The following is a 12,744-nucleotide window of genomic DNA, read 5'->3' as shown; positions in this document are numbered from 1 at the left end:
TTTCCTCTCACCACCTCCATTTGCTCCCTGGCTCTCAAACTGTCCTCATTTACCCTCCTCTTGGACACAACTGCAGCCTTCCAGCAACCCATGTACTGTTTTCTAAGGGTGCTGGCTGAGATGGAAGACAGTGGTTGCCCCTCTGGAACCTCCCATTGACTGCAGAGCGCCTGAGCAGACGCTGCTGCAGGCTTCAACTGAGGATGGATTGGGGGGGGGCACAAAAAAAGACAATTAACCCCCCCCCATAATGCGAATACTTTATTATCAATGAGTGACTGGTATTAGCTTTTTGCCTGGGTATTAATATTAGTATTTCAAAAAACCATACATCAAAATTAGGGCTTTCTCCTATTTTTGCTGTATAATTTTTCTCCTTTTTTTTTTCTTTTTTTCTTAAAAAAAAAAAAAAATCTGTATTGAAAGAATTATATAAGCCAAAGTGCATTTTCTGGTTTTTGTCCATATACACATTGCACCATACATAAATAATTACATTGTAAAAATGACTCCATAATTACAAGTATAATATATATTTTCATATAATATATAAAACTTTATATTAAATCTAGGTAGATGATATTTGGGATAGTCTGTGTCTTTTTTTTTTTTCTCTCTAGTTTCCTTTCGTCAAAGGCTGACTGTTATCGATTGTTACTGAGTAAAATCTCCAGCCAACACGGACACGACGTGATGAACTGTCTGGAGTAACACGGCCCCCAGCCTTTGGCGAAGCTGATCCTCACGCTGTTGGGGTCGTAGGGCCCGTCCGTGTAATCCAGATCAGCCGTGTGCTGCAAGAGGCAGGACTTCTCGTAGTCAAACACCTTGATGGAGTAACCCGGCATCACCTTGCGCACAATCAAAGTCCTACAGTTGGGGATGTCCAGTGTCGGGGAGTTGACGAAGATGGGGTGCTCGCTGCGGTTGTAAGCCCACACACCGTCCGGTTCTTTGCTGAGTAAAATCCCGTAGCCGATTTTACTTCGAGTCCTTCTCACAGTCTCGCTCCTGTTTTCCAGGTTTAGCTGTCCGAGGCAGAAGCCGTTTCCTTGAGGTAGGTCATAAAATATACTGACAGATTGTTCGTACACTGTGTAGAGGCGGCCGACGCGTGTCCGGTGCTCCCAATAGGCCACGTTGCACCAATGGCTCCTCTTCACGGCATCGGGCGACGTACTGGCATCTGTGGGGGAAAGGAGAGGAACAGTCAGGGCTTGCTGTGGCCTCCTGGGAGAAAACAAGTAAGGAGGGGAAGCAAACGGCTCTTCCCACCCGTCAGCTTTGCTCTCATGGGAACTAAACCTGCGTTCAACCCAAAGCCCATCTTCAACCCAAAGCTTGTCTTCAATTACATTAAATGCCACCAAGAAACAAAGCTCAAGCCAAGGCTGGTGACCCAACGGGCCAGCTCCCACAGAGCTAAACCCATCTTTCTCTAACTTAATGCTCAATCCCATGTCCAGCAGCTTGGACCCTGTGTGCTCAAGATATGCGAATTCCTACCACCAAGAGCTGGCATGGATGCTGTACCACTGCAACTCAGCCACCCTTGAGCTTAGCGGGTTCCCAAGCTCCTCCAGCATTGCTGTGGTGGTGTACCCCCATTCTCAAAGGCCATTTCATTGAGCTGAAACACAGGGGATGTCCATGAAGTGCTTGGATGACTGACCTGACACTTATCTCTGCTATGTAATATTCTTTGACAGCAATGCTGATGTTCCCACGGGGAACATGAAATCTGAGGAAGCGTTTCATGCCAAGGGGGAGTAGTTGATGCAAACTATGCATGTCCTACTACAAAGCCACTGGAAATCTTTCCAGAACAATGAGAAACATCTCTTCTTTGTAAGAATTACATTCAAGGAAGACAGGAGGGACAGAGACTGCCAGAAATCTGTTTAATTTATGATGCCTCCAGAATTTATGATGCCTCCAGAAGGAAGATGGGAACTCTCAGCCCTGAAAGAGCCCCAAACAGGGTGAATTAACCCCTTACTGAACATCATCCCCCCTCCTACTACACTGGTTAACCAAAAACCACCCTGGGATTTCAAGCAAGGAGCTCTGCTTCAAGCCAGCCCTGCTCCATGCCCAGCATTAAGCTCCCTGACAGTGTATCAGGCGCCCGCAGCCCGCTGACCCCTCTGCCTTCGTGCCATCACGTCTGATTAACTCACACGCGGGGTGATGCCATTATTTTGCTTCACAGACCCTATTGACACACCGGATTTCAAGCACTGCCCTACAGCCCTGGTTCTTTTCAGGCTCAAATTACCCCGAGGGGAATGGGCTCTCCTCCCCATTAACGACCTTTGAATCAAGTGGCTTTGTTAGAGTTTAACTTGAGCTGTAACTATACAAATTTAAGGGGAGGGAGATGGGGGAAGGGAGGTAACTGGGCAAGCAGGGAGGCCCTTTGCCATGGGCAATGCTCATCGTCTTGCACTGACCCCTTCACCCATCACAGGGCCAAACCAGACATTTCAGATTGGCCTCTTTCTCCTCCATCTTCTGTTAAAAGAATTTTAGGACCCAGCACAGCCATCAACAGCCTCTTTTCAGTTTGATGCACATTTTATCCAGAACTAGGAAAGAAACCCCACAGCAAACCCCGCTGGGAAAAGAAACCCCATTTCCCTCATTTATGGCAATCCTATATGAAGGAGTGAGCCAACAGCTCATGCCCCTTAATACTGGAGGTGATGTCCAGGGCTACCTAAAGGCATGGGGAAAGCCCTGATGAGCACACCTGGGTGAGATGCACCCCTTAAATTCAGAGTTAGTGGCACTGCACAGCAGGGATATCACTGAATACCCTTGGTCCGAGCAGCATCCCAGAGCCAGGTGAGCCAAACTTTGTGTTACCTACCCTCAAGGACCAGGCCTTGTCCCACCACAGCCCTTGCAGCAGGGTAGGACACTCCACCATGTCCCAGTGGCACAGCAGGGTCTTTGTGTCTCTGTGCTTCTGAGCCATCCCTGGTGGAAGCCACTCAGAGTCACTATAATAAGAGCATCCTAACGCTGCACTTGGCTAATGACAAAATCAGCAAAACCAAATGTTTTTCCCCATTCTTGTTCTTGGGCCAATAACTGTACTTCCTTTGCCATCTCAAATGACCCTCTGGCATCTGGATAACCAGACGTTAAACAAACAACCCAAGTTGCTTCAAAAGGGTAATGACTTCATTGGCAAACGCATGATGGACATGCTGTACCCAAGCACATTATTAAATACTGACGACTGGACTTGACTCTTCCTGAAGTACCTCATGATGCCTTACAACGCACCAACCATGTGAACATGAAGTTTTAAGGAAGGAAGAGAAGGTTCAAATGTAATTCTGGGTTAGAACCCCCTTCCCAGCTGCCTAGTGCTAATATGGTGCACTAAGCTCTCCACTAAGAACAGCAACTTGATGATATTGGTGATGAAAAGCTTCAGAACCTCTTTGCTCTTTAAAATGCCCTACAGCAAATAGCTCCAGATTTTTTTTTAAGAGGTAAAACAAGCTGTAGTTCACCAATAACAGCATAAAGAAGAGGATCTGAGCTTCACCTGCAGATCCACCCTCCACAGTGCCCACTTTCCATAGTCATCTTTCCCCTGGGACACCATACAGTTGAGACCCCCCCCCCCCAATGCCTTTCCATAACTCTTCTCAAATGCTAGATGTTGCTGCTGTCTCACTCAAGTGATGCTGGGGGGTTACAGACAAGCTCAAAGCTTTTCATCTCCCAGGCCTAGAGGCTGGTAGCAATTACTGAGCTCTGCATCTGTTTAACCTCCCAACCTCCACAAAGCCCTGCATGCCCATTAGGTGAGTTGGTTTTGTTATTACCGCTTTTAGAAACTACCACTCGGCCCCTGTGTTTCCCTCACAGACCAAGAATGGGACAACTTCAAAACTCCAGTTTGCCCATCAGCTGAATTCATCAAGGGAACAGGCAGCAATAAACATTTAAATAGGTGTTTCCTATGGTTTACTGCAAATTAAAGATACCTAGCAGGGGAAAGCAAAGCAGTGGGAAACAAGTGTCTGTTCTACCAGAACATCTCGCTGTAGGTGCCACCATCTCTGCTTGCCAGGAGCTGGCCAATATTTAGGCAAAATCATCAATCTACACACATGCTGCAAGCAGGGGAAAGGTTTTTTTTACACCTCCTGTTTTCATGCGCCTGAAATGGTCTTATTAAAATCATTTCCATGCACTTTATGGCAGGAGCTTCAGTGCACCCATCCATGCATGCGTCCTGGAGGGTGAAGTCCCCCCTACCAATGTGCTTCTCATCTCTGTCACCCCGTCACAGCTCCTGCCTGGCACTGACAGCTCTGCCAGCTCAAAGCACGCCTGGAGATGGCCTGTGCTCCTTCACACGGGTGAGGATGTGAGTGTTAGCTAACTGCACATCAAGCAGCTAAAAGTTTCCTTTCCATCCCTCTCTTCCTGGCCAGGGGTGAAGAAAGGCTTTAAAAGCCCTGCACCACCTGCAAAAGCAACCTGCTCATGGCACGCAGGCAAATAAAACACCCTGAGAGGAGACGGTTAAAAGGCTCCTCTGAAAAGCCTTGGGGCAGGTCCCTCTTCTCCCCAGCCCCATCCAGGGGCTCGCACTCCCTGCACTGCGGTGGGCTCTTTTGACATCTTTTATCTCCCAGTGCACTCAAGCAAATCCTGAGCAGATGAACTCATCTCGCAGCCCTGACACAGAGCAAGCACTTCACCAAGGCCCTCATACAGGGGGGCCTGCGCTGTGTCTTATCCCCTGCCAAGTATTAGTTTTGCCTCCAGCTATTAGCCACTACCACTCAGCAGACAGCAGGGGCGGCCAGCAGAAAAGCATGTCCTCTGCCTTTTAAATAAATATTCCCTTTTCCCCTCCTCTTTTTCCATGCTGCCCTTTATGCATAGGCAAGAAAATCTGCTTTTTTCTTTTTCATCTTTCCTTCCCCCCCCCTCCCTTTTCTGCTGGAACAGAGGCAGCTCGCTGGCTTTCTGTTTGAAGAAAGCAAAATATTTGAGCCCTGCAGTGCCTCCCTCGATGCTATACGGCTTTTTTAACAACTATCATTGTAGGCAGCTACAACTTCTAACAGCTACATTTAGGCTGGCGTCAGGGCTATCTCTTCCATCAAAGCCACCTTTATTGATCAGATGGACGGGCTGAAACTCTGGCTCTTGTTTACTCTCTCCTCCAAGTCGCCCTTTCCTCTGCTGATGCCTCGCAGCAGACACATCCAAGAGGAAATTCAAACAATTTAAGATAAAAAAACAAGATAGGGAGGCAAGCCGGGGAATCAAAACCAGAACTTAATGGGAAAAGAGTCTCGCATGGCTCAGGCAGAAGGAATCCGGCTACGGGAATCAATGCAAAGAGCAAATACTGTAAACCCTCGAGGCGTTAGCAGCACTGCAGAGTGTGGAGGTAAAGAAAATAACTTGAGGTTTTAGCTTCTTTGTGACTTGACAGCGTTTTGTGCCAGTGAAGTTCAAAGCAGTGCATTAAAAGAGAAAAGAAAGATGCTTTTTTCCACAACAAAATGCTGCCCAGTCCCACTGCTTGATGTCGCACTTACAAAAGCAGGATGGAAAACATGGGCAGATCACAAAACACATGAAATATCTCTGATTCATGCTTTGGCTCTTCCAAAGCCACCAAACTCCCTCCCAGCAGGTCAAATGGCCCCCACAATATAGGGCTGCAAGTAAGATCTTGCTGTGTAAAACGAGGGTGAGAAGGGATGTTTGCTGCAGTGCTTTGAGGAATAGTCCCAGTTTTGCACAGATTCCTGACGGAACAGTCACAGGAGGCACAGTGCTGGTTTTCCAAGCAGAGCCTCCCATGAGGAACGGGTGCTGCCAGCTCCCCCCAACCCCAAACCGCACTCACGGGGTTTCAAAACACACTGAAGAGGTGCCCACAGGGGAGACCATGCATGTAAAATATCAAAATGCTCTCTCCAAATGTAATGGGGTCTCGAATGCACACCTGGGCACCTGAAGAGATGAAGTGGGATGTTCAAAGTGTCCTCACACCCCATTTTCATGTCCCACCCTCCTGTACTCCTGCGTCACAGGTCAGCCTAATGCTTCTCCAGCCCTGGAGCTCACTTACATCATTTCCCAATGACCAGCGTCTTTCCATTCAGTTTCGTTCCACTTTAGACTCTACAGATCCATCGTCAAGCCTTTTTTCTCCCCTCTGCCACAGCACAGATGCATGCTTACACTACTGAACACACAGAGCATGGAAGCAGGATGGCTATAGCCACACACAGGTCACCATGAACAAGGTCCAGATAAAAAGCCCAGAGCAAAGAACACGCAGGTTTCCCCCAGATCTTTTCACAGTTCATGGGGGAGTCATCAGTTAAAATAATCCCCCACAAACACCCTTAGGAACAAGCTCCAGGGGAAGGAAGGGGTTAAAGCTTTCCACAGCAGAAATGGAATTTTTATGGCCCTGTAAGAAAGAAGAAATTAATTGTCAATCTGCCCCAGCAAAGCTCACAACCGTTTTCCTTAAGCCAATACACTTAAAATACCTCTGCTGTACAAGTTTCAGCTGGAATGCATCACTGCAGTCCTCCCCTTCCCCGAGAGCCCCACTCTGCAACCAGCATCTATGGCATCCACCCAAGCACGAGACCCTCTCCTTTCAGACAGGGGAGAAGCTGAACATTGCCTCTGTGAGATGTCCTGGGGACACATGGCCACAAACTGGACACCATTTGTCTGTCCATCCCCATTGGGAGCAGTGGGGTGGGACTTTGAAGGCATCTTCCCACCCTTGGAAGAGTTGCACCCGTTGGTGAGCCCCGTCTTGGCCAGCAGCTGCTTTGTCAGCCCATGGTAACACGCCAACAATGGCTCCAACATAGATACTTAAGGTGACATCCCAAACCCACCAGCAAAGGAATGAAGGAGGCCATCCTGTGGTGGCCCTGGAGACATCAGATGGAGGCAGGAGGTTCTCCATGCAGCCCACCAGTGAAAGTCAGGGGAAAATCCTAATGAGGACAGACAGTTTAGTCCCCTTTCCCCACTACTTCTTGGTGTAGACCTTCCCCATGCTGCAGAGCATCAAACTCCCCCCCAGACTTCTGTTTTGCTCTGCTGAGAGAGACATAAAGATTCATCCCTCAATGACAGGAGCGTGATTTCCTACTACAATTAACCTGGTGTCACCGCTGTGGTGGCTGGGTCCCAACTCCTCCAACCCCAGCATGTCTCCTGGCACGTTCCTCACATTGGATGTGGCTGTCGGGCAGCCAAGGAATTCAGCTCTTTCATCTGGCAAGAGCCAACACCAAAGCAAGCACCACAAAGAGCCAAAAAGAGCCCTCGCTGCCATGTATCCACCATGGAGGAGGCATCTTCCTCCTTCTCCTCCAGCCTTAACCTTGGAGCAGAGCTCTGGAGGGCTCTGTGAGCCCATTTCATTTGTTAACTCAGTCGATGATTAACTCAGAAGAAAACTTGTGCTGGGTTAATTAATTAAATTACTCCAAAAAGGGTCTGATGGGCAACAGAGCCGGTGGACGAGGTGCATGGAGAGGCCTGGGGGGAAAGGGGGACATTTCCATGGCAGCCCAAGAAACAAAAGCAACACAGGACAAGAGCCAATGCCAAGAATTAGGATGAAAACAATTTTCTCTGCATAAAAGAAACCACTCTGCTAAATCATCAGCTCATGCTCATTTCTTTTATATCCTTCAAAGCAAAACACATGCCATGTTTAGTCCTGCCCGGAAATTTGTAAGTCATCAGCAGCAAGCTTATTTTCAAGCTAAACTCAAGGAGTTTGTTTCTAAAGTACTTTCTCTGGCCATTAAACACACAGACCAGAACAGGGGTTTAAGGTATTTTACCCTTTTTTCCCCCCAGCTCCCCTGTGTGCTTTACAAAGGTCTTTTCAGCCAAGGGTGAAAAGTCCTAGAGAGTAAAACACTGGAAAAGCCCTACTCAGGTTATTCTAAAGGCCGATGTTTTCAGACGTTTAGGTGACTTTTTGGTTGGGTTTTCCTTGCGTTGAACAGTCTGCACGTAATCTCAGCTTCTCTTGCTTTCACAGGCACATTCATCGCTTTTAAGTTCCTGGGCTGTGCATGTAACTGCTTTATACCTGGCATGTAAAAGTTAACACAACAATGTAAATACATCTTCAAAAGGAGCCCAAAACGTAATCACCTCCCTTGGCTGCCAGCTCCGAAAGCACCAGACCTGTCATCAACCACAATTTGGCTGAGACTTCTCCACTGTTGGAAACCAGCCCTGGGTAAGTCCAAACCCGGCAACATCCCAGGGTCTGCTTGGAGTGTCCCCTGCTGCGTGGATGTGGGTGCCCCAACCAGCCCCAAAAATGGGGAGAGAAAGGAGGTGGTGGAAGACATGGGGGATAATGTGGTGGGAAGGTCCCCGCTAAGTGATTCTCTGTAAAATCAAGAGGTTTGCTGACAATCACTTGAGCATCGTCTAGTTGGGGTTCGCTTTTATCTCTGTCTCCCACTGCCAAATGGGCAAAGCACCGACTACATCTGGAGGGGAGAAGGCTCATTCCCCAGGCATCCTCAGGAAGGCAGGACTGTGGCGTTAGGGGATGCGGGGACATGGAAAATAGGGAGAAAAAATCCCTTTTTTCCACACTGAGGTTGAGAACTCGCATGTTTTCAGCTCCTCCAAACAACCACGCACGCAATCCCTTTCTTCCCCCTCCCAGAGCCTGAAAAACGCAGAGAATTCGGGAGAAATCACCCCATAAATCACTGCATGGCAGGCTTCCCTTTCAGCCTCCGCCGCAACGTCCAACGCTCCCGCCTGGCGCCGCGCCAGCCCTCCCGATTAATTAATCCAGGGGCCTCCCGCTGCAATCCCAGCTACGCCAACCGCATCCCACTTGGGCTGGGGGGCCAAATCCCAAGGGACCTCCTCAGCTCCCTTCTGCCTTTCCCAGTGCTTTGGCTTTGCAGAGCAATTTTAGGTGCTCTCACAAATGCCCTCGGGGAGGGAACTAATCTGCTCCATGACCAGAGCTGCGGCATCTCTGGAGCATCCAGAGAGACTCTGGAAAATGGGATGAATTAATAATAGTTTTCACTCCTTGAGAAGTTTCGGCTGAGCGCTTCAAAGCACTTTAAAAGCAGAAACTAATTAGCAGGTCCCTCTGAAGAGAAACAGGAATAACACCACCTTCCACCTCCATCATGCCTCTTAGGCACAGCATGTTGGGTGCTGGACTTGGCTCTTAGCTAAGCCTGGGAATTGCATTTACTGCAGGGTGATGGTATAAATGTGTGAGGCCCAGGCTGTAACCAAACCAATTCCCTGCCTGCTTCACACCAGAGTTTTCTGCTGGAGTGGTGGGAGCTCTTTTGGGAAGCCAAACCCTGAGATGGTGAGGACACTGCCAAGGTGACTGCAGAGATGCTCCTGAGGATGCTTGTGCCTCCATACTCCCACTAAGGATCACTAACCCAGCACAGGATGCTCAACACTGACACCTGCTCTGGAGAAAAGCAGATTAACAAACAAAAAAAGGCCTTTTTTCCTCCCATTCTTAGAAGACACAAGGGCATTGAGCACCTCCAAACAAAAAGGGCTGTCCTGCAAAGGCCACCCAGCCAGGCAGCACACCATCACTTACTCACACTGCTCTCAGCACAGACCCAACCCCAAATTACAGCTCAGCTTCCTCCAGAAACAACCAAATCTTGCCATTTCCAGAAGGCAAATACTCAGTGGTTCCCCTACGCGAGGCCTCCTTCAGATGTCCCAGGCTGGTCATGCAACACCCGCCTGCAGAGCTGGAAACTTTGGGTTTAAGAGCTCGCACAGGACATGGGAAACAAAGCGACTGGAGCAGCTTTGCTGTGCTTCTGCAGTTTTATTATCAGAAAATGAGCAGAGATGCTTCCCAGGGAGGAAAATCAAAGCAATGCCACATAAAACGTCACCACCGGGTAGATTTTAAGAGCCTGCCATGGCGCTCCAGCCCAAGCTGTTCCCTCTGGAGTGAGCCTGAAGAAGCCAGCCTCACCCTGCTATCACACCTCGGTGGATTTACGGCTGAGAACAAGCCGTGGGGTTTCAGAGCGGAGGAAGATGACATGAGAAGCAGTGAGCAGGCTGAAAAAACCCAAGGCCACCGCACAGCCACCAACAGCATCCTTGAGAGGAGACGAGGGAGCTGGAGGCAGATGTCTGTCGGCTCAATGCCAATACCACTGCATGTATCAAGGACCAAGAAAGCTGTAGGAAACTATCACCAACCTGGAAAACAGGAGGGGTGCCAGGCTGGGGAGGCTCCCTGCAGGCCACGGGCAGGAGCCCATCAAATGTTTTTCTTTGTATGGGCTGGGAATGAGCTTTGCTCCTTCCTGGCCAACAGGCTGCAGAGTCCCGCACTGGGCAGCCATGAGACCCCAGCCTGGGACCTCTGGGAGAGCAAATATCACGGCCTTTCACCCCAAATCCCTGCTGGTTCCCACCCCAGCTGTGGGTCCCCCACCCCAACCCATCCTCTGACCCCCCAGTGATACCTTCCCTCTCCCCCAACATCCGTAATAAAGGCTTTTTTTCTAGCATGTTATCAGTGCCCACACATATATGGGAGGCAGACAGGAGCTGAGAGTGAAATGGAAATTCAGCTTTTGTTCTTGCTGGCAAAAGCCCAAGATCTTTATATCCTGATAAAGCTCTCTCCATCCTCTCACTGCCTGAGGAAGCACCACAAGACAGGGAGCCACAGCTTCATGGTCGCCACTGAGTGTCACTGTCTGCAGGTCCTTCAGGAATCCAGCTTGTGCTGGATTACCCCAAGTTTTACAGGGAATTAAAGGATTTTGGGTGCCAGCGGGGCCTTTGCAAGCAAACAATCCCTCTGGTGTGCAAGTCAATCTGGTCATGCTGAAAGGATAAACCTGGATGGGGAGGTCTTGGGGTTTCTGCTGGAGAGGAATTAAGCACAATGGGGATGGAGTCTGCGTGTGGTGTAAGCATCTTGGGAAGAGAAGAGCCCAGAGAGGCAGAGGCAAGTCTGGGGTCCTGCCGCAAAGGGAGGATGAGGATGGCTCCTGCCCTCCTCCCTCCTTGCCTGTCTGCACAGCAGGGTTGGGAGGGACGTGCAGAGGGGTGCGTGCACCCACACACGCCAGATTTCCCCATAGCTGCTTCATGTATTTATGTGTCAACATTTTCTGGGTCTATTCCAGCCCTGACTCCAAGCAAGCAGCTCACTCCACTGACAACTGCTCGTGGCCAGCATCCATGGGCTCTTACTCCCACTTAAAGCAAAGACTAAACAATGACTTAAGCAACTCAGGATTTAAGCTCTGTAGATGGTCCCTCATTCCCAGTTGAAGCAGTGAGGATGCTGTGCTGGTGGTTTCTGCTTTGGAGGATGACCTACACCATGAACACCATGGACAATAACCCTTGTGTGCCGTGGTATGTACCAGGGATGCACCAGGAGGGGTCTCCTGGCCCTTTTCATGTAAAATCCGCAAATCAGCAACCCAGAGGAGCGGGATGTGGTGCAGGGATGCGTATCTGCTAGGCTGGGCCACATCAACCCCAAAGACCAAACACACCTCATGTTTTTACACTCCTCGGAATAGTCCTCTAAATCCAATCAAGTGCAGATAAACAGCAAGGAAATTTGCGCAAGGGTGAAGAGCAGGGGATGTGGGGTGAAAAAGGATGATTTGCATGAAACCCACAACATTTGCAGGCATGACTGCAGCTGGGTGAGGCAGCAATGTGTGGCCTCCAAAAGTCCCCCAAAACATCGTCACAGTCATCTCCCAGATGACAGAATTCCTAACCCTGTATTTGCCTATGGAGAGCGGAGGTGACTCATGCTAATTACCCTTCCTGGCCAAGGAGGACTTGTTTTCATTTCTAAAAACCACAGTTTCTTTAAAAAAAAAAAAAGGGGGGGTGGAAATAGGAAAATACCAAAACACACGGAGAACTCCATGGGATACATCCTGTCCTGCCGCTCTAATACGAATCCCAGACACCCCGATACTCCAGCTTCACTTGGGATGTTCAAAGAGAAAAGGATTAATGAGCTAGAGCATGGACACAGCCCAGCAGAGGGGCTGCCAGCATTAGCTCCGTGTCTCCTGATTTCCAGTAATGCTCATTCAATAAATCCCAGCTAAAATAACCGGGGTATGTGTGAGCCGAGCTCAAGAAGGGTCTTGGTCCAGCTTAAAAACCCTCCCACCTCTCCTGGACAAGCTCTCATCTCTCTTGGAGGGCAGCTGGAATGTAAAGCTAAAAATAAGCTTTTCAGGACTGGCTTATGCAGGGTTCGTGGCTGCACCTCCTCCACGAGAGGTTTCAGGAGGGGAAAGCAGCTCTGAAGGGAAGCACCAAAGCAAACGACCTTCCCATGGAGAGGAAAAGGGGAAGGAGAGCAGGTCGGGCTCTTTGTAAATCAAGGCCAGGGAGATTAAGGGAGCAGGAGAACACTTTGTTATGGCTAACGAGTTCAAGACTGCACCCCCCCACCCGCACAGACGGGCACTGCGAGAGGAATAACCAAATTCTTCCCCTCCCCTCAAAGGAAATTGATTTGAAGAACTAAATTAAAGCATATTGGGGGGAAGTACGCCTGCTATTTGACATTAAAAAGCCAGCCTGTCAGCAGCCTGAAACAGACCCGTTTCTCCTCTCCGTATCTATATATATCACATATAAAATATCCACATGGATGCAAAGAACCCCCCTGCA

The 12,744-nt window shown here is 49.2% G+C and overlaps 1 protein-coding gene across 1 annotated transcript in view; it reads right to left on the bottom strand.

The window, feature by feature from the left end:
• Positions 1 to 246: 246 nt before the first annotated feature.
• The window catches only part of SMAD6 (SMAD family member 6), a 40,356-nt gene continuing 27,858 nt past the window's right edge, over positions 247 to 12,744 (bottom strand). Inside the window, exon 4 of the mRNA XM_062601723.1 lies at positions 247 to 1,186. Coding sequence (XP_062457707.1) covers positions 645 to 1,186 — 542 coding nt within the window. The 3' untranslated portion in view covers positions 247 to 644. The remainder of the gene's footprint in view (positions 1,187 to 12,744) is intronic.

The sequence above is a fragment of the Pezoporus occidentalis genome, unplaced genomic scaffold, assembly GCF_034315485.1.
Source record: "Pezoporus occidentalis ecotype Australia unplaced genomic scaffold, CSIRO_AGI_Poc_V1 ctg72, whole genome shotgun sequence".
NCBI lineage: Eukaryota > Metazoa > Chordata > Aves > Psittaciformes > Psittacidae > Pezoporus > Pezoporus occidentalis.
Note: the sequence above shows the minus strand (reverse complement) of the source record. Positions and strands in the feature narration are given on the sequence as shown.